Source organism: Equus asinus, chromosome 26, assembly GCF_041296235.1.
Source record: "Equus asinus isolate D_3611 breed Donkey chromosome 26, EquAss-T2T_v2, whole genome shotgun sequence".
NCBI lineage: Eukaryota > Metazoa > Chordata > Mammalia > Perissodactyla > Equidae > Equus > Equus asinus.
In genome coordinates, this window is record NC_091815.1 from 18190153 (window position 1) to 18211946 (window position 21794).

Genomic DNA, 21794 nt, shown 5'->3' on the forward strand with positions numbered 1-21794 from the left:
TCCTGTCCATATTTTTCTCAAAGCTCTTCTTCAAAGCACGCAGACCGCCCCGGCCACCTGGGTCACTGTAAGTAACCAGTAACTATGCATCCACTTGAACAAAATGACAGCCAGGGGTCAGAGGAGGCTCGAGTTCCCAGAGAGGGATCATCTCTCACAGGAGCTGGAAATCCACTGGCCTTATCTAGGGGAGGTGATGGGCTGGCTGCAAGCAGCCATGCAGGCACCGGCACAAAGCCAGGAACAGAGTGCCAGCTCAACACAGCGACAGCTGGAATGTGGAGGGTCACGGAGGGAGAGAAGGGCTCAGGGCTGGAAGAGGGGTGTGACCCCCGGGAGAGGAGGAAAGTGTGAAGGAGCACAACTGTCCTCAGAAAGCCACTTCACGGCTCTGCTCCTGGAGTCGCAGGCAGAGCCACCAGCACCCATCTGCCTGCCAGCATCTTGGGCAGAAGAGCAGGAGCTCCACGGGCCACTTCCCAGTGTCTCTCAGGTGTGGAAGCAACTCCACGACAAAACAGGTCTGGGTTCCTCAGGTCCGAATCCTTGCTAGGTCTGTATCTAGCATCACAAGGTCACATTCCTCTGCTCCTCTAGGAGAGGATGAAGTCAGTGGACACCAACCTAATCCTGGCAATTCAGAAACAGGGGGAGAGCTGTGACACAAACACTAACAGCACACAGACGTGTGCACGACAAGCATCCAGCAGCTGCCCTCACAGGGCAACACAGTCCAAAACTCACAAGGAGGCACAGTCAAGACCTCGACCTCAGCCCTATGCAGACACTACTGCTCACTCCCCCAGCAACACTGTGAGGCAGGATTATTTCAGGCGACAAGCCGAGGTGGACAGAGCTCACCCAAGGCATCTACCAACTTTAGAGCCCCAACTGCTTTCCTGCCACTAAGGCTCTTCAGAAGTATGTTTCTGCTCCCGTCCTGCACTTCCTCCTCCGAGGCCTAAGGGCTCTGCCTTCCAGATCTCACCCGAAGCTGTCAGCGAAAGACAACGAAGCTATCTTTCCAACGCTGAGATCTGTAGAGGATTCTTCTGCGACCTCCCCCTCCACTCCCTACTAGAGGAATTCTCAACTTCTCTACTTGGCATCGCCGGCCTCTCACTTCTGGTCTCCCTCTGTTATCCCCAAAGCTCCCCAAAGAGATGGGTTCTCCCTCCTTTACACACTTCATCCTGAAAACTACTCTTCCCCCGTCAAGGCCCCCTTTCGGCCGGGGAGCAGCTGAGACCCTTCACTGAAGAGAATGGCCAAGGCCCAGTGCGTCCAAGCCCTGGCCACAGCCGGCCGCCTAAAGGATGCACCTATGGGCAGTCCAATTTCAACGAAGAGAACTGAACAGACCCAGAGTCCGGAACATCTCCTGGTGCTTAAGAGTTTTCCTGGAGTAATCTTCACCCAGCAGGACCAGGAGACCCCGCCCCGCGAGAGGCAGGCAGGCAGGCAGGTGGGGATTCCCTCCTCCCTCTCCCGCGCCTTCATCACCCCTGGGGACCACAAAAGCCCGGCCAGAGGCGCCGGACCCCCACCCACAGCCTCTCCTCCACCGGCCCGGCCAGGCCGCCCGCAAACCACGGAGGCCACTCAAGGCACAGCGACGGACCCGCCCACTGCCCCCAAGTCTCAGCTCCCGGGACCCCGGACCCGCAGACCAGTCCTGGAGCCGCGGAGGTCAGAGGGCGCATTCTTCGCCACCCCGACCCCAACGGACACGAGGGGCAGAGCGAGCCCGGCGGCAGGCGGGCCCCGCAGAGCGAGGACGCGGCAGTGCACCAGCGCGGGGCCAGGGCCTGGGGGGCCCGGGGCTAGGGGGGTACCCGCCCAGCCTGGGGCGCCGGCGCGGAGAGGAAAGAGCCCCTCCCCCTTCCCGCTCCGGGGCCCCGCCCGGCCTCCGGGCCCCGCGGCGCAGCCGTCTCGCGGGAAGGCAGGCGCGGAGCAAGCGGGAGAGAGGACACTTACTTAAAAGGCTACATAGTTTCACTCCTTGCCCTTCCCTGAGCGGCGGCGACACCTCGCGGCCCCTAGGCTCACGCCTCAGAGCTCACGACCCCAGCGCGGCGGCTCTGCCCCACCGCCCACCCCTTACTCCGCCGTTGGGCGGAGCCGCGCCCCCCGGTCAGCCCAATACGCGGCCGTCCTTGTCCGGAGTGACGTGTGCGCAGAGCAATCATTGAGCCCACCCAGCCGAGGGTGGGGCTCAGGCGGTGCACAGCGCTTCCTACTCCGGCTGGACCAGCCCGGAGCCGCCGACTGCGCGTGCCCGTGAGGGGAAGGGGCGGGGCTTAGAGCAGATCCGACACTCCGGGTTGGGTCCAAGCTAGCACGCTGGAACGCGGGCTCGACCCGGATGGGGAGACCCGGGGGCCGTCTGGCCCGGCGGGTCGCCTTTTGTTGCTCTCTTTAGAAGATGGAGGTGCCCATTTCTATGAGGCACACCACTCCTGTCGCTGGCAGGGTCTAGGAGTCAGGGTCCCTGTGTTCTACCTCTCAATTGTGTGGACGTCGCGTGACCTAGGCCCCCTTTTTTACCTGGGCCTCAGTTTCCCCATCCGTAATACAGAGGAGGGCTGGATCTGCCAAGCGCTAGTATTCCAGAACTTACAGAACTTACGTGGGGTGCGGAAGAGGGGGAGAAGGGGACCTACACGTGACCTCCCCTCGCGGGGCCCCGCCTATCCCTGGTCCAGGGGCTGGAAGCGCCCAGCAAGGCCGGGCGGGGGTGGGCGGATCCTAAGAAACGCGACCCAGCCGCCCTTGGCAGCGGCTAAGGCGGAGCGCGGCTCGGCGGCCGGCCAGCCCTGGCATTGGCACCAGAGGAGCATGGGGACCGCAAACCGGGCCTCGCACGGGACTACCGTGGAGGCGAGGGCCGTGCAGAGACTCGGCGTGTGACGTGGAGCGCCTCTGGGGAGGATGGACGAGGGGACGGGAGGCAGCTAACGGAGCTTCCTCTCTGCTCCCGGTCTGCGGAGGCGCACGTCGCGGGTCCCGAGCGGGCTCCGTCGACAGCAGCGGCAGCGCCGACCTAGTCTCGGGCCATGAGGAGCGCTCGGACCGCCCAGCCAGGGGCTGTCGTCGGGTCTGGCCGCGTCCTGCCGCGCTGAGGGCGTGAGGCCGAGAGGGGCGCAGGACGCCGGGCTGCGGCGGAGCGCACCGCCATGGCGAGGGAGGAGTGCAAGGCGCTGCTGGACGCGCTCAACAAGGCGACAGCATGCTACCACCACCTGGTGCTGACCGTCGGCAGTTCGGCGGATTCGCAGAACCTACGGGAGGAGCTGCAGAAGACGCGCCAGAAGGCGCAGGAGCTGGCGGTGGCCGCCCGCGCCCAGCTGACGGCCGCGCTGCGCGACCGGGGCCTGGGCGCCGAGGAGCGCGCCGAGTTCGAGCGCCTTTGGGTGGCCTTCTCCGGCTGCCTGGACCTTCTGGAAGCCGACATGCGGCGTGCGCTGGCGCTGGGCACGGCGTTCCCGCTGCACGCGCCGCGGCGGCCGCTTGTGCACACGGGCGTGACGGGCGGTGCGGCGGGCATAGCGGCGCGCGCCCTGAGCGTCCGCAGCCTGCGGCACGAGGCGGAGCGCGACTTCGACGTGAACGACCTGCGCGAGCTGGAGCGGGAGGTCCTTCAGGTGGGCGAGATGATCCACGACATGGAGATGAAGGTCAACGTACCCCGCTGGACGGTGCAGGCGCGGCAGGCAGCGGGCGCCGAGCTCCTATCCAGCGCCGGCGCCTCTTCGGTGGGCGGCGTCTCCACAGAAGGGCGCAGGAGGCCCTGCGATCTGAGCAAGGCTCTGGCCGCCACGGTTTTCAGCGCTGTGCTGCTGGTGGCTGTGGCCCTAGCTGTGTGCGTGGCGAAGCTGAGCTGACCGAGACCCGACGGCTCACCAGAGCCACCACCTCCTCTCCAGGGGCACCCCTCCAGGAAAGACCGCAACCGGGATGGAAAGGGGATCTGGCATGTTTATGGGAAGCGGTTCTAAAACCCTATGTGTGTACGTCTACACGCGTGTTTCAAGCACACATCTCCTTGGGGAGAACATGGTTTCCTCTTGCTGGCCGGAGAGGAGTTAATTTTTTGCGGGCCGCCGAGGCATTACCGCTAATGTATGCAAGAGCTTTATCCCCTATTAATAGAAAACCGGCCACAGTGACCCCAGATTCCTCCGAGTTAATGGGTTACCGCATGTGCTGCTGGGGCGTTTCTTAGACAGGAAACAAATTGCAATAAGATGTAAGCAGTTTTTATTACCTTAATCCTTTGGGGCCTAAGTTTAGGAGAGTATGCAAATAGAAGTTCATCAAAGTGCTTTCTCTATGGCGCGTGATTGCGCTTTTTGTTGGATTTTATCCGTTAGTCACCAAAAGCGGCTAGAAGAGGTTTGGGGTCACGATCTCCCGCGCAGGGTCTGACTCTGCCTAGGAAACCAGAGAAGGGCTGGTGAACCTGCCCTCACGGGCTTGGATCCACTGCACACTCTTGCGCATTGAAATGGAGGGGTGCAAGCTTTGGAAAGAGCTACATGCTGTTTAAACAGGCACTTTCTCCTTCGCTGGGGCTTATTTTTGTTCCAGAACTAGAGCAGTTTTTGATCCTCCGTTGGGGGAGGGCTGGGGAATCCTCTTTGGTGTCCTTAATCCTGTCTATCCCTTGGAATTTGCTTGCTGGCCAGTAGGAGAGCCGGCTTTGGAAGGGAGCTGCACAGCTCCCTGACCCCAACACCGCCTCCTGAGACGGTGAAGTGGCATCACTGGCCACAGAGGTTTTGAGCCAGTTAGCCCCGAGACTGGGTTAGAATGTAACAGCTTTAACTTGGAATTTAAGAAGCTTTTTAAAAACAATCATTTGAAAGAAAAAATCACGTAACCACATTGTGTACTCTCAAAGCTGGTTTTTTATGAAGGACATTTGGTCACGAATTCATACTTGCCAATAAGTCAAACATAGAAGTCTTTACTTATATACTTACATTACTAAATATACATCTGCATCTATTTTTAAAATCGATCTTCTGGAAGGCAGGAGGTCATGGCATAACCTACTGGAACCACAGGTGTAAATGACAGAAGTTAAGCGGCCGATGCTTCTTTTGGTCACTAAATAAGGAAATGGGTCCAGGCTGGAATTTACCAGAGAGGAGCCACCAGCTCCCACCTGTGGTCCAAAGAGATAATCATTGGGGAAGTAAGGCTGAGAAAACAAATGCATTTAACTCTAAAGAGAATCTGAAATAAAATCCAGAGACTTTGGTTTGGTTAAAAACTGACGAGGATTTTTTTCTTTCTTTTTTACCCCCGAAGTGAGAAAGGGGACCAGGAGGAGGGACCTGGCAGTTTTTCACAAGGGCAAGTTGGAGGGCCAAGGGGCAGAGACAAATAGCAGCAGGAGTGCTCAACCAGTCCTGAGGGCCCCACTCCCAGCCCAGCCCACTCCACTCCTCCTCAGCGCATAGACTCCAGTACCTGTAACAGTGGAAAGGTGGGATCTGTTTGTTTGTGTCTGTGATCATGGCTTTAAAGAGAGCCACAAGGTCAAAAATTTTACAACGATAACTAATAAAAAGAATTCCTTCTGCCTCATTCAGTCTGGGTGAATCTGAATAGGGGCCATGTCAAATTCTTTTGTACCTGCTGGCCCTGGGTAACTTCAGAGATGATATGGAAAGTTTTCTGACTCCTGTCTTCCTCCTCCCACACACAGCACAACATGGCATCTCTGTCTCCTTCCCCAAAGTCTCATCTCTCTCAGGTGAGAGGAAGCTGAGGCGTATGGTGACCCAGTGTTGGAAAATATCACTGAAAACCAAGCCCTAAATATATTCTGTTTCTAAGACCATGACTCTCTGTTCTTATCAAAGTGTTTTTGTTCATGGAAAAATAATTGTTCAGCAGAACTTATTAAAGAAACCACCCATGAGAAGTTGTGTAATCCGTAAAGCAATTGGGGCAAATTTCTTTGTTGTCACTTTTTCCACCCACTTGGCAAATCCTTGAGCATTTACTTATATGTGTAATCAGATGTGTACCTGATTCTGAGAGTCCTCTGCCAACTGAAATTAGTGATAAAATGTTGCAAAAAAAAGCTGGGGGCCGGCCCGATGGCGCAGCAGTTAAGTGCGCCTGTTCCACTTTGGCGGCCCAGGGTTCACCAGTTCGGATCCCGGGTGCTGACATGGCACCGCTTGGCAAGCTGTGCTGTGGTAGGCATTCCACATGTAAAGTACAGGAAGATGGGCACAGATGTTAGCTCAGGACCAGTCTTCCTCAGCAAAAAGAGGAGGATTGGCAGCCAATGCTAGCTCAGGGCTAATCTTCCTCAAAAAAAAAAAAAAGCTGAATTATAATACATATTTATCCCATGGACCTGTTAACCTAGACAACTCTTTCACCTTGAAGATTTTAAGCATTCGTAATATTTGGCATTATTTGGAGTTACAACATTGCCTAATAGAACTTTTGCTGTATAATGCAAGCAAAATCACTTTCTGCTTGAGCATCAGGCTGCTCTCTCTCTCTCTACTCTCATTTCTATATATAATTCAAGAGATTGCTTTCTGACCAAAGCCTGATTCAATTTAGATGTTTGATATTAAAGTCATTAATTTTCTAAAATCATTTAGTATGATCTTATGCTATGATACAAGTGATAGAAAAAGACAAAAAGGCAAAGTGTTTAATATAGGGCATATCTGATGAGGTCAATGTTAAAGTCTGTGGTAGAGAACATCTACTTGCTCAAATTAAAGACACAAGTAAAAGGATAGATCTTTACTTCCAAAGTTAAATACTGTTATGAATCTCTTGTAAAATTAAATATCTGAAAAGAGAAAACATCCTGGGCTTCTCTTTTGGGAAAACAGTACTGCTTTATCTGATATGAAGAAGACAAGAACTTGGAATGTCATGGCACTTAGCATGGGAACTTTGACCCATTGCTATTAGTAAAACAACAACAACAAACACCTAATAATGTTTGGAGAAAAAAAAAATGATGCCTGGCAAACTCTTTTTTCTGTGCTGTAAGAACTTCTGCTATTCAATGCTGAAAGGGAAAGTACTTTTGGTAAATAAAATTAGAGCATAAACTTCCTGATTTACCTAAGGTTTACAGTAAGCTGCATGAGGTATGTGCAATGGTGAAGGACTGAACAGTAGCTTTGGTTAAAGAGAGTTGTGGGTCACACGAGGACTCTGACAATGCTGCATTTTCCTTTTCAACGTGCACACTGATACATTTTTAGCTACTTGGTTTCTTTTCAGAATGTAGTTCTCTGTTCTGTAAATGCTTGTTAAGAATTTGAGCCCCAAAGTGTGAGCCTGTATGTCAGCCTGAGAAATAAAGGGCTGTAGGACTCGCCTCTGCGTTCCTTTGGGGAGTGCCTCCTCCTTCAAGGCCAGACCAGCTGTGCTGGCTGGGGGCTCTACCTCTCTCTCCAAGTACCTCAGACAAGTCACTGACCTCCCAGTGCCTCGCCTCCCTCATTGGTGAAATGGGGGGGTTCCTGACTGATTAACTCACAGGTCCCGTCCACAGCTTAAAACATTTAACAATCCAATTAAACAAGAAAGGGTTATTTTGTGTGTTTGGATTTTTTGGGTTCTTGTTGGTTTGGGTACATACTGAAATGGAATCTTACACTTTGGTGGTTATTGTCTAAAATTAGTCTGTTGGTAAAATTCCATGTGAATTTTAAAAATCAAGATGAATTAAGCTTACTGTGAATTTAGTCCATATCAGAATTAGTGGATGGACTTAAAAGCAAATTTGTGTAAATGCTGCTTATTTATAGTATTTAAATTAGATTAGGAATTTAAATTCAGACTCTATGTCTGAGTCCAGGAAAGCCTAGCATTTATTAAACAGTTTGTTTTACCCAGGAATCGGGATACATAAAGTGACTCTAGTGAATTACAGATTTGAAACCGTGTCGTTTGTCATGGAGGCTGGGAGAATCCTATTTTGGAAGTAACCTGGTGCCCTCAGAACTGCCTGCTATTGGGAAACTAGCCCAGCATGGGGTGCTTTGTAGGTGGAATCATATCCAAGGTGGAATTAAAGGTTTCACGTCTACTGTTTGAATGACGCTTCTAACTAAAACTATTAATCAGTAAAAACTTAAAGACAACATGCAGCATTTATAACTTAGTCGGAAAAGGCACCTTCAAATGACTCAGCTATCAACTGTTGTGATTTTTTTAAAAATATCCTTAATCTTCTTCATGCACCTTTGAATTGAAGTGAATGTCCTGATCAACATATTTACCCTTCAGAGATTTCATTACATAAAGAGATGTTCAGAAATACCCTAGGATTATAAATCTCCAAGTGCTTTTCTACAATACGATTATACTCATCTTTTAATGCAGGGTGGAATCCGGGAAGCATAGTAGGTTTCCACATGAACGGTCTTTGGCTGTAAACACAGGTCAAAGTCATATTCAAATACTGTTTCTTTGGCTCTTAGAAACTGATCAAAGGTGCAGGAACTGACCACATGCCACAGCCCTGTGTCCATGAAGACAAGATGGATTCCTGGAAACGCATTCCTCTCTTTCATTTACTTATTTTCATCTCATTCCACGGAGGATTCTGGGTGTTTTCATTGCAGTACTATGACATCTTGGGCATCCTTGTTCTTTGGTGTTTAGCTTTAGAATTTTATAACCATAACAGTTACATGATAAATGTAAATAAGCCAAATGAGAGCTCCTGTTGGCAAAATGATTTTGGACAGTGCTTTTAATATGCTGTTGCCAGAAAACAAAGTTGAATGTCCCCTGCCTATATGTATGTATTAGGCATGTACAGAAGAGCTACAAGGAAATATAAAGAAATCAAAATACTTGTTAAGGTTGTGGGATTATGAATGGTGTTTTTTCAGTATTTTTATGTTATCATATTGTTTTTACAATAAAATTTTGAATGCTCTTATCGTCTAAAAAATGTTATTGTTATTAAAATATAAACTTTAACAGTTAGGGTCTCAATCATAATACGAAACAATTTCAGAACCTTTTCCCAAAAAAAGCAAAGCAAAACACTTTTGGAATCTTACTCCCAGGGAATCAGAAGCATTTTTTTCTTTTAATTGAAGTATAGTTGACATTACAAAATGATCACCCTAATAAGACTAGTAACCATTTGTCATCATACAAGGTTATTACAACATTGTTGACATATTCCCTATGCTGCACGTTATATCCCACGACTTATTTATTTTATGATCAGAAGTTTGTACATCTTATCCCCTTCATTCATTTTGCCCTTCCTCTGGCTACCACCAATTTGTTCTCTGTACGTATGAGTGTTTCAGAAGCATGTTTTGAAACCTCAGAACAGCACTGAGGTTAAGAGCACTGACTGTGGAATAAGGTGCACCTGAGTTCAGATCCGATCTCACCGAAGAAGTTCCCTAATCCCGCTGGCCTCAATTTCTTCATCTTTACAACAGGAGTAATAATAGGATATACTTCATAGGGATATTGAGATAAGACTTCAGCCTAGAAGCACAGCACTCAAGAAATGTTGGCAGCCACTCCTGTTATTATTTGCATACTACTTTAGAAGTCCTAAAAATGGGATGGTTGGGCAAAAAATATATATATGAAAACATTTAACTTTCCATAACAGGTAAACTCTTCTAGAAATAAGTTTGAAGGTTAAAACTAGATAAACTTGTTAAATGAGAGAAAGTATGTCGTAAAAAGGTTACAGAGGGAAATTCAGGTTGATCTGGAATTTGGAATCTGTACATTTCTAAAGTCAAATTTATTGAGGTATAATTGAAATACAGTAACATTCGCCCTTTTAGGCGTGCAGCTTTGCGTTTTGACAACTGTATACAATCATGGAACCACCACTGCAATCAAGATACAGAATGTTTCCATCAGCCCCCATAAGTGCCCCCATTTCCTTTTGTAGTCAGTCTTTTCCTCCCACTCCAGGCTCTGACAACCACTGATCTGATTTCTGTCGGTATAGTTTTGCCTTTTCCAGAATGTCACACAAATGGAATCCATACATTTTTGAGAAAACAATGTTGTGAACCTTTTCAAAAAACATTCTGAGAAATAATTTTTCTGTGGTGATTCTCGGCGCACAGGATGGAACTGCCATTCATGGGTGAATTTTGTGTCACTGTGGTGACAAGCCCCAGTTTCCAGGCAGGCTGAGCAAACTCTCCTGTTACCGCTGAGGCTCCGAGCTGAAGTCATCTCTCCACAGCTAGCCCTGCAGATCACATTCTCTTCCTTTCTTTCTTTTTCCACAGAAAAACCTGATAAAAAATCAATAACAGAAATGAATTTGGGCTGGCTGAACTAGAGATTGAAATAAAAGCCTGCATGGAGCTATAGGTAAGAAGCAATATGACATGTTTGTAAAGTTTTTTTTCTTTTAGGATTATGCGTGTTCTAATAAACCAAATAAGAAAATTTCTCATTGTAAAGATAGCTGGGGAGACCAGTAGAAGCTAGGAATGAAGTCAAGTGTCCTACTTATGAAGTAAGCAACCGTTGTCATAAACAAAGCAACTCACTCTCTCGTGACCAAGTGGCACATGGTATAGCTAGCGCTTGCAGGGGATGGCTGTGTGCACTTAGTGTCAGGCCTGGGGTAGCTGGCACTGTGCCCCTGGCAGAACTGGGCTGAGCAGGGCATGGCATTCTCAGCACATGATGATGGGCTTGGGGACAGATTCTGACACTTGCTGGCTGTGTGATTTTAAACAAATCACAATGAACTGTCTTTTCATATCTCTTGCCCATTTTCCTACACAATTGAAGATTTTTTCTTCTTCATTTTTTCTAAGTCTTAATTTTTTGTGACAGGCATTACTGATAATTTTTCCAGTTTGTTATATCTTAGACTTTCTTACTGTGTTTTTTTTGTCATAATAAAGTTATAAATATGGAGTACATCAAATTGATCAATCTTTTCCCTATTGTTTCTAGATTTTGAGGCAAGACAACAGAGGAATTTACCTGTTTTCTTCTTATGAGTAGATGGTTTCATTTTTTATCCAGTGTGGTAGACAGCCTCCAAGATGACCCCAGTGATCCCCACCTCCAGGTATTTTCATATAGTCGCATCCTACATTGAGTAGAGCTGACCAGGGTAACAGCGGGAAACCGTGGAAATGATGGAGTGTGACTTCTGAGGTGAAGTCATCAAAGGCGCCATGCCTTTTTCCTTCCTCTCTTGGACCACTCTCTCGGGGCGGAAGTTAAGTGCCAAGTCTTGAAGACATTCAAGAGCCCTATGGAGAGGCCCCTGTGGTGAGGAGCTGAGGCTGCTGGCTGACGGCCATGTGAGTGAGACATTGTGGAAATGGATCCCCCGGTTCCCAGTCAAGCCTAGGCTGACACGCTGACCAGTCTCACAGGAGATACTGGGTCAGAACCATGCAGCTGAGATGCTCTCAAATTCCTGCTCCACAGAAACTGTGAGATAATAAATGTTTATCGTTTTAAGCCACCAAGTTTTACAGGAATTTGTTAACACCAGTAGATAAGTAATATCTCCATAAATTAATTTTTCCTGTGAGCAGAGCACATTAGATTTGAGTATGACATGTGTATCTCTTTGGCTGCTCAGGGTCTGTTGTTTGCCTCTGTTCTGGTTCTTAGCTGCAGCTCAGATACCTGAAGTGTGATCTCTGGATACATTCATGAGCTGGTTTTATATGACCACAGAGCCTCCTGAGGAAGACCGACATGGCAGGATGCAGTTCTGCAGACTGTCCTGCATTGGCTAGGATCCACCGAAAGTGCATCATTTTGCTATGCCCTCCAGGACTCGGTCATCTTACTCAGGAATAACCAGCTTTTGGGAAAACCAGCTGATATAGAAATAAACATTTATCCCTACAAAACAACGGTTATTTTAGTGAATAGCGTGTCTTTTCTTAAGGTAGTTAACCCCTCCTGTGAATGGTTTCTCATCTGTAAAATGGCAATAGCTATTTCCACCTTATAGGGTTTTATGAGGATTATACTGCTAATACTTAGAAAGTTCCTAATGCCTCACACACAGTAAGTGCTTAGTAAATATTCTTACTCCTAGGATTTAAGAGCTGTTACTTCATTCTCCCAGGCTAGAACTTTAACTCCTTCCTCTCCCTTGCTCTGCATAGTCAACCAATTACCACATTACATCAAGTCAAGATTAAGTACTCTCTTAAGCATTCCCTTCTCCCCACCTTACTCCCTCTCCACAGCCACTCTCCTAGCTTAGGCCTTCATTGTTTCTTGCCTAGTGCATTCCATGGGCCTCTGGTCCAATCCAGTTGAGTCACCATGCTGCCGTCAGGGTGAACTTGGAAGATAGGAACTTGATGGTGTCACCACCTTCCACAGCTTCCAATGACTCGTAGAACTGGGATGACCTGGGAGTAGGAGATTGTTAAAATACAGGCTCCAGGGCGCCACCGCACACTCTACAAGATTCTGAAATGACCGTCTCAGAGCAGAGAGCTGTATGCAGTCAGGAAGCAGTTCAGGGAGAGGGTCCCCAACTGTGGATTCTGTAGACTCATGGTGGATGAAAGTTGGCAGACCCTCCCAGTAGGCCATGTGTCCTCCCTTGGCCTCCACGTGTGCCTTTCTCAACGTGTGGCCCCACTCTTTGTTTCTGGGATGCAGTCAGTACACAGGGATTTGCACCTTTAGAAAACGATGCTAACAAAAATCAACCTAAATACTGATGGTGCCATCTGTGGATTCTCTCCCCGGAATTAACCCACATCAAAATGATAGTTTGTACATGAAGCTCAGCAAGAGTATAATTTATATCTCATCCAAAAACATAACGAGCGTGTGATCTGTTATAATAGCAATTGTGAGAGAAGCTGTTGGCAACTGACAAAGAGTTATAAAAGAGAAGACAGACTTAAACAGCATCTTTCTATGAGAGAGTAATGTTTCTCTTGGAGGTGGGAGTATTACAGCCACTAAAAAGGTAGAGCCGAGAGAAACTCCCACCTCTAGGCCTGAATAAAAATCTCCCATGAAAGGGGAAATCATCAAATGACCCAAGATGCTTAAGGTGGTCCCAAGTGCCCTGCCAGTAAAAGGAGTCCAGAACACAAGACTGATTACCCTGGGAAGCAGGGATTCCAGGAGGATCTTTCACACTCAGGCTGTGTAGCAGGAAATTTTTATTTGGCACGTGGTTCATCCATCAGTCTCCTATTGGTGGGGCTCACGTGAGGCTGCAAAGCTCAGACACCTGCCCTTTGGACCTGCCGGCCCGCCAACTGCCAAAGGAGACACACCCTCGCGTGGACCCGTGGTTTAAGGGAGAGAGTCCCGGTGCTCAGGTCTTGGTGGGGTAGGTGTCACGACACCCGGGTTTGTATTGCACTTTTACCGCGACAGATCATGCGCGCCCCTAAGCATTCCTGCTCTTGATCCGAGTGTCCTGAGTGGGGCTGAGGCAGCCTTCTTTCCAGGCGACTGTGAATGACAGTCCCTGGCCAGCGGCTGGGACAGCCCTTGTCCCGCGAGAGTGAGCTTGCTCGCGCCGGCGCCACGCCCCTCCGCCGGTGCAGGACAAGCAGTCCCGCGTCACCGAGCGCCCAGTGCCCGCCTGGTCCGGAGTTCCTCGCGCGACACACCGGCCTCCAGCCTCTAGTCCGGGAAGGCCGCTGCGGGCGGGCGGGCGGGTCGGTGACCGGGGGCTCCCGCCGCGCCAGAACCCGGAGCCCGGAAGCCGCGCGCCGCCGCCGCCATGAGCGGCCCCCTGCGGCCGAGCCCGAGCAGCTGGCGCCGGGCGGCCTCCGTCGTGCTGGCGGCGGGCTGGACGCACCCGGGGCCCGCCGCCTGGTCGCCCGCCGAGGGCTTCCGGCTGCTGCTGCTGCAGCGCTCCCCGAGGCAAGGCTTCATGCCCGGGGCGCACGTCTTCCCGGGCGGCGTGCTGGACGCGGCGGACCGCTCGGCCGACTGGCTGCGCCTCTTCGAGCCGCACCACGCGCCGCCGCGCTTCGGCCTGGGCCCGGCGCCGCCGCCGCCCTCCGCCTTCCCGGGGCTGCCCGCCGCCGGCGCCGCGGACGGGGACGCGAGCGGCGCGGCGCTGCCCGATGACGTGGCCTTCCGCATCTGCGCCATCCGCGAGGCCTTCGAGGAGGCCGGCGTGCTGCTGCTGCGGCCCAGGGGCTCGCGGCCGTCGGCGCCCGAGCCGGGCCGCGCCCTCGCGCCGCCGCCGGGCCTGGCCGCCTGGCGCGCCCGCGTCCGCCGCGACCCGCGCCACTTCCTGCGCCTGTGCGCGCACCTGGACTGCACGCCCGACGTGTGGGCGCTGCACGACTGGAGCGCCTGGCTCACGCCGTTCGTGGTCGGCGGCGGCCGCCGCTTCGACACGGCCTTCTTCCTGTGCTGCCTGCGCGAGCCGCCGCCCGTCCTCCCCGACCAGGCCGAGGTGGTGGGCTACCAGGTGGGGCGTCGAGCGGGGCGCCGCGGGAGCCTCCAGCCGGCCGGGGACCGGGCGTCGGGCCCGCAGCCTGCAGGCCGCCGCCAGGACCCGGGGCCGCACCCTCTGCTCTCCCGGCCTCAGGGGCCCGGGGCCTCGTCTGTCGGTCCCCCGCGGGGCCGCTGCCCCAGCCGAGGGCCGCCCGGCTCCCCGCCAGCGCTTCACGAGCTGTAACTTATGCCATCCCCACGGCAGATTCGTTCTTTTGTCTCAGAGAGCATAGTTTGTGATTTCAATCGGTTAAAATTTACTGAGACTTGTTTTATGGCCACGAATATACTCCACCTTGGTGAATGTCCCCTTGCACCTAAAAAGAAAATGTATTCTGTGTTTGATGGAGTGTTTGTAAAGATGTCATCAGGTTAAAGTCTTGGGCGGTGTGTCAGGCCTCCCGCATCAATTACTCGTTGCATCCAATAGAGAGGGATGCTGAACTCTGCAAGGAAGACCTGGATTTGTCTTTTTCTCTCTTCACTTCTGTCAGGTCTTGCTTCATGTATTTGGAAGGTCCCCTGTAAGGTGCTGCGTAGACGTTTAGGGCTGTTAAAGTTTCCTGGGTTGGCCCTTTGATTCTTATGAAATATCCTTCTTTCTCCCTGGTGGTGTTCTTTATTCCGTAATCTGAAGTTTATTCTGTTTGATACTAATATAGCCACGCTTTTAATTAGCAACAGCATAGTATATATTTTTCCATCCTTTATTTTTAATGTATATGTGCCTTTATATTTAAAAGTGTGTTTCTTGTAGGCAACATATAGTCTTGGTTTTTTTAGTCCAATATGACAATTTCAGCCTTTTAATTAGAGTGTTTAGATCATTTGTATTTAATGTTATCATCTATAAGTTAGATTCAAATCTACCATCTTGCCGTTAGTTTTTTTTGTTTAATCTGTCTCGTCTATACTTTGTGATGTTTTTCTTTTCCTAACTTCTTTTAGATTATTTATTTTTAGGGCTCCGTGTTATCTCCATTATTGACTTATTGACCACAAACAGGTGGTTCCTCTAGGGTTTGCAGTGTTTGTCTTCCACTTAATGTATAGTGCTAGAACCTCACAACCATAGACTTACGTTTCTCCCCTGCTGTCCTTTATGCTATTGTTGTCAGGCATATGCCTTCTATTGCTATTGTAAACTACAATACACTGATTATTTTTGCCTTAAACAGTCAAAGACTGTGAAAATGAGGAAAAAATGTCTTTGATGTTTACCTGCATATATTCCGTTCTTAGCACTCTTCATTCCTTTGTGTGGATTTAAATCTACATCTGGTTTCTTTATACCTGAAGAACTTTCTCTAATATATCTTGTGTTTCAGATCTTCTGACAGTGAATCTTGTAAATTTTGTTTATCTAAAAAATACTTTATTTTGCCTTCATTTTTTGAAAGATGTTTTGGCTGGGTATAGAGTTCTAGGTTAACAGGGTTTTTTCCCTTTCAGTACTTAAAGATGTTGCTTCATTATTTTCTGGCTTGCATAATTTTCTGATGAGAAGTCTTCCTTTACCTCTTATCGTTGTTTTCTGTGCATAATGTATGGTTTGTTTTGTTGGTGTGTGTGGCTACTTTAAATATTTCCTCTTAATTATTGATGTTCAGCAGTTTATCATGTGCATGGTTTTCGTTTTGTTTTATTATTATTTTTTATTTTAGTTTTTGAGGAAGATTAGCCCTGAGCTAACATCCACTGCCAGTCCTCCTCTTTTTGCTGAGGAAGACTGGCCCTGAGCTAGCATCCGCGCCTATTTTCCTCTACTTTATATGTGGGATGCCTACCACAGCATGGCTTGCCAAGCGGTGTCCGCACCCGGAATCCAAACTGGTGAACCCTGGGCTGCTGAAGCGGAATGTGCACACTTAACCGCTTTGCCACCAGGCTGGCCCCTGTTGTGTTATTTATTTATTTCTTCAAATATTTTTTGCTTGCCCCTATTTTCTGGGATTCCAATTACATGTATGTTGGACTACTTCTTAATGTCTCGTGGGTCACTAATATCTTATTCATTTTTTTGTCAATCTCTTTTCCTCTCTGTGCTTTATTTTGAATAGATTCTATTGCTATTTTCAAGTTCTCTTTCTCTTTTCTTATGTATATCTAATTTGCTGTAAATACCATCCAGCATATTTTCATTTCAGATATTTTTCATCTCTAGAAGTTCCCTTTAGTTCTTTTTACGTATTTCCTATTTCTCGTCATGTTCATGTTTTCCTTTACATCTTTGAGCCAATGGAACATACTTAAGACAGTGGTTTTAATGTTCTTTTCTGCTAATTCCATCATCTCTGTAGTTTCTGGGTCTGTTGCTGTTGACTGATTTTTCTTCTAGCTGTGGGTCATATTTTCCTGCTTTGTCATCGGTCTTGCAATTTTTGAGTGGATATTGGATATTGTCATATTCCTTTAGAGATTGTTGGACTTTTCCTGGCAGGAAGTTAAGTAATTGCAAATTAACTTGATCCTTTTGAGATTTGTTTTTTAAATGGTTTTAAGGTAGATCTGTGGTAGCCTTTATTCTAGGGCTAATTTAGCTGCACTTATAATGTGCGACCCTTCTAGGATCTACTGAATGCCCCTTATAGGCAGCAAGGTCTCTCCACTGTGCTTGGAGGGAGTTTGAAAAATTCCTGGCCTTAAGTGAGCCCTGGGAGTTATTAGTCATAAAGCTCCTAGGTCATGGTTCTTTTTTCAGGAATCCTTGTTTTCTAGTGTGTGCTCTGGTCTGGGGATTCTTTAGGCAGAAAGTGTTGGCAATGGTAGAGGTCACCTTATTTGTTTTTGTTTTCTCACAAATTACAATTCTGCATTTTTCACTGTCCAGAAATGATGGTTTCATAGATTTTATCTGCTTCTCTATTGTTTACATTTAGTTGGGGGAAGGTAATTCAGTGCTCATGGCTGGAAGAAGAGGCTCCAATCCACAGTTTTTAACCTGGTCTGGGCTAGTGGTTCTTAACGGCAGGATTTGCCCACCCTAGCCCCCTGTACATTTGGCAATTTCTGGAGACATTTTTGGTTGTCACAACTGAACTTCTACTGGGTAGAGCTGAGGGGTGCTACTAAACATCCTTCAGTGCACAGGACAACCCCTCACAACAAAGAATTATCTGGCCTAAAGTGTCAATAGTGCTAAAGATCAGAAACCTAGTGGAAACAGGGTGCCAATTAGAACTGCCCCCCTACCCCAGTCCCCGCAGTTTAAAGTCCACATTTTCCTATGAGGGGAGCTGCCTGAGTTTCTTCATCTGTAAAATGAAAGCATGCAGGGTTGTCCTAAGGATTGGAAATATTTTATGAGCACTGCTTTACTGATAAGTAACCCATAAATGATGAATTCTTTTAACCTATGGACTGGACTAACCTGAATAGGTTGGATTATGTGGGTTGATGCCTATTGTTCAGCCTTTCATCTTGATTGTTATCACTGAACTCACTTGGAATTGACGAAGCAGAGTGCTTTGTAAATAACTTAGAGATTGCTTAGTTCTTTGAAGCTTGAGCTTTGTTTTTCAGAATGGAGCATTGGCCAACTTCCGAATAATCTGGGGTGCTTGTTAAAGGTAGATTGCTGGGCCTCTAGATTGAAGACTGACTTAACAGGTTTCTCAGGGGATGTTTAAGCACATATAAGCTTGTAAACCTTTGGCCTAGAGTTACTCAAGGCAGAAATCAATTTCAACTCCCTGGGTTTTGGCGTGGGAATCAGTTTCCCCCACCCAGTGAAGTGGATATTTAGTAAACCAGTTAAAGAAAGATCTTTTGGGGTTACTCCATAGTTATTGAATCAGCTCTTTTTATCTAAATGTGTATGGAAGGAAGGCTTGGGAAGGAGGGCACATCACAGCAGTGAGCTCACTGAACTGAAATAGGCAAACAATGTCTGGCTGATGCCCTGCTATTTTATGCTTCTGCGACTGTAGACTGAGCCAGGCCTCTTGACCTTTCTCAAAGCGCCTGTTGCTTCTGACTCTTTCCCCCACTGTAACATGTGACGCACGTCATGCTACGCTGTGGTTACTGAAGGCCCCATACGGCCTGAGAGAACTTTGTCTTGCTCACCACCACATACTCATGGCTTAGTGGAGGCACCATTTATGGGAGGAACGAACAGGCACTAAATTCTCAGTCTGCTGCCATGAGTTTACACTTCAGAGCCTTCTTTCCTTCAGGAGTGACCAGAAGCACCTCACCTTCTCAGCACGCCCTCCCTTTTATGCAGAACAACTCTCCCAGGCCAACCCTTGGTTTATGTACTAGTTCTCAGGATCGGTGTCCTAATCGTCAACCTCTTAAGGGGATCAGCCCAGCTTTCTTCACCGAATCTTTTCATGTTGTCTCCGAGGAACCTAGCAAGGCACGTTAATGATAATTGTACATCTTCAGTTAGATCTTAGGTGCCGATCTAATGATCTCAGATCTTGCATTGTCTGTGGAACAGTTAGGAAATCCTCCCTTTGTCTTCCGCAGTGGTCATCTCCGCCAGAGGCAACTGAAAGTTTCATATCAGAAGAGATTTGGTTGGCACCCCCACAGTTCTACGAAATAAGAAGACTCCAGAACTTTGCCTCTCTCTCTGACTTGCACAAATTTTGTTTGGATCGTGCAATAGAAGGGCCGGAAAGGTGGCTGCCGATCACGTGCTTAACTGCTGATGGGAGGCTCCAGCTTCTACCCGGTACGTCAGTGGAGCACCAAGGCTTCTGCTAGTGTTCACCTTTAACGCACTGGGCAAGGTGGCAGTATTGCCCAACACAGACGTGAATTCCAGTCTGTGTTTCACATGCTACAGCGATATTAAATAACGTCAAAGTCTATAAAATATCCATAGTATTTATTATAACCAGAGTTCTGAATAAGTCACTTTATAGACACACATACACATTTATGTAAATATATTTCCTAGGCATTGACAAAGTTCTTTCCCATATATTATCTCACTTTTTTATACTTTAATTTTGAATCATGAGAACTTGTAAATTGTCCGCTTATTTGCATTAAGGAGTTTGGGAGGTCAGTTATTGTTGGGCAGGTCTGGGATAGAGATTTCGTGGCAGTTCAGAATGGGGCTTTGTGACTGGTCTTACTAACGGCTACCTGTCTCATTTTCAGATTAGTGATAATATTTATTACTTATCCTACCATGGGACATTTTAGCAGTTTTGATGTGTAAATGATAATTTCTCTAATTTAACCTTAAAATTATCAGAGCAGCTCACATTGAAACACCAAAAGTATATGGATATCAAGGCCAGTATTAATATTGACTAGGCTAAAGAGAGTCATCAACTAGTATAAAAGTTATAGTTCATGATGAAAAAATACCAGTCGTAGATATTTATGTGCCCAAAGAAAATTCTTGGCTGGGGATTGGGGAGCTGGGGGGAGGGGTATTAAAAACACAAGAAAGAAATTTTGAGGTAAGCACATAAAATTAGGGTTATTTAACAACTATCGCAGTTCCAAATACATGAAATAGATAAAAATACAGATTTATATGTCACTAATATACTGGAATGTTTTATAAAATAACCCTTTCTGGAATTAAAATATTTTTCAGGAGATGAACTGTACTTAGAAGATTCATACTTTTTAGAAAATCCTTTGTCCACTGAAAAAAAGACTGAAGAAGTTATGAAGGAAGGCAAGAAATTTCACCGAATAGTAATACACAGTCCTCATGTTTACAGTATCCACGTGACTGTTCAGTCAAAGTGTAAACACGTCTATCCTAAGAACTATGTAGTAAGTAAGAGCCGTTTGTAGAGTACTGCTTTGTGTAAACTGACTACCTGATGTTGCCCTGATGGCTACTGAGGCTTCACTGGACTTGCTTGGAACTTTGGGCCTGTAAAAGTTATAGTGTAGCCTTTCATATTTCAGGTGTATTATGGAGCACTCTTGCTTATTTATTCTTTAAACCCTACAGGAATTAATGATCTTGTTACCAAAACAAGAAAAAAATTCACCAGGTTTTCCACTCCTGTATTGTTTCATTATCAAAAGTGTAAACAAGATGTTCTCTCGCCATTATCTTTAACTGTCCGGTGGATTAGCACTTCCTGGATGTGCCTAGGAGAATGATCCGTGAATTCTTTAAATTTTCTGCTGAAATTAATTTAAGGGTGTCTGATTACATAGGGAACAGTAGACTGAGATGATCGTCAAGTGACAGTCATTATTTTCTTACGTCTTTAGCCTGATGGTTAAGATACAATTCTGTTCAAAACCAAATGGCATTAGTTATTAGGTTACCAAATTGGAAACCGATTTCAGTTACTATTTTAAAGAAATATGAAGGCATAGAAAACTATGATTCTTTTTACTCTGCCAGTAAGTGAATACGGAGAGGTTAGAGAGATGCAGAACTGTGCATCATTTACTGGCATTTATTAATGATGTGTATTTTCAGTATTTTTAATAGGGGTAATTTTTTCACTTCCTCTTATGGGGAAAAATCTTTATTGATTAAAGATGAGAAATGGTTAAGATGCTAATTCTGTTTCAGATCTTTGACTATTATGCTGTGTATAATGGATGTCGTTTTCCATGAAATATCTTAGTTTTCCTACCTATAAAATAGAAGTATTGATAAATAAAGTTTACGTGTATTATTTAATCCTGATGAGAGGAATACGTTTAATCAGTGCTTCTCAGTCGCAGGCACTTTAGCCTTTCAGGGGACATGTGATAATGTCTGGAAACATCATTGGTTGTCACAACTGAGAGCGAGATGCTACTACCACCTAGTGGGGAGAGGCCAGGGGTGCAGTTAAATATCCTCCAGTACACAGGACAGCCGCCCACAAGGAATTATCTGGCAAAGGTTGAAAAACTCAAATCTAGAATAAAATCTATTTTCTTCAGTAAATGGTTCCAATATCTAAATTTTGAGAACTGCAGATACTGTTAGCATTCTGAATCTACAAAAGTTCTCCTTACTGACTTTTGGCCTTGGCATAATATTCTTTCATTTTCACGGAAAATACAGTGTTACAGCTGGAAGAGACTTCAGTGAACACCACGATTTTACTGACGGGGAAACTGAGAAACAGATTATTCCTCAGATTAACAGCTAGTTAGTGCCACAGCCAAGAGTAGAGCCTGATGCTTTGTGGAGCAAGTGACATCTGTTGCTTGTCACCAGAAGCAGAAGTCTGAACACTTCTGCCCATTGCATCTTGGTATTATAGTCACCAAGGAGACCACAACGCAGCCAAGCATTGGATGGAACAGGGCTTTACTCAACATGGAGAAGAGGCAGAGCGAGATCGGCTCCAGTAGTGCACCTTGGTCCCCCGTGGCCAGCAGGTCCC

At 47.3% G+C, this 21794-nt stretch overlaps 3 protein-coding genes across 4 annotated transcripts in view; 2 read left to right on the forward strand and 1 right to left on the reverse strand.

The window, feature by feature from the left end:
• Positions 1-2256, reverse strand: part of ANKRD27 (ankyrin repeat domain 27) — a 46732-nt gene extending 44476 nt beyond the window's left edge. The window contains exon 1 of one of the 2 annotated variants that reach the window (XM_014860392.3): positions 1978-2256. The gene's annotated coding sequence lies outside the window, so the exon portion shown is untranslated. The remainder of the gene's footprint in view (positions 1-1977) is intronic. The other variant, XM_070498353.1, reaches the window with a different exon arrangement.
• RGS9BP (regulator of G protein signaling 9 binding protein) lies at positions 2231-8959 on the forward strand. The gene has a single exon (XM_014860395.3). It carries the CDS (start codon positions 3177-3179, stop codon positions 3882-3884), a length of 708 nt encoding a protein of 235 aa, XP_014715881.1. The 5' UTR covers positions 2231-3176; the 3' UTR covers positions 3885-8959.
• Positions 8960-13162: 4203 nt separating this feature from the next.
• NUDT19 (nudix hydrolase 19) lies at positions 13163-21097 on the forward strand. The gene is made up of 3 exons (XM_014860317.3): positions 13163-14446; positions 18949-19156; positions 20039-21097. The coding sequence occupies exons 1-3, from the start codon at positions 13745-13747 to the stop codon at positions 20242-20244; spliced, it is 1116 nt and encodes a 371-aa protein (XP_014715803.3). The 5' UTR covers positions 13163-13744; the 3' UTR covers positions 20245-21097.
• Positions 21098-21794: the final 697 nt, after the last annotated feature.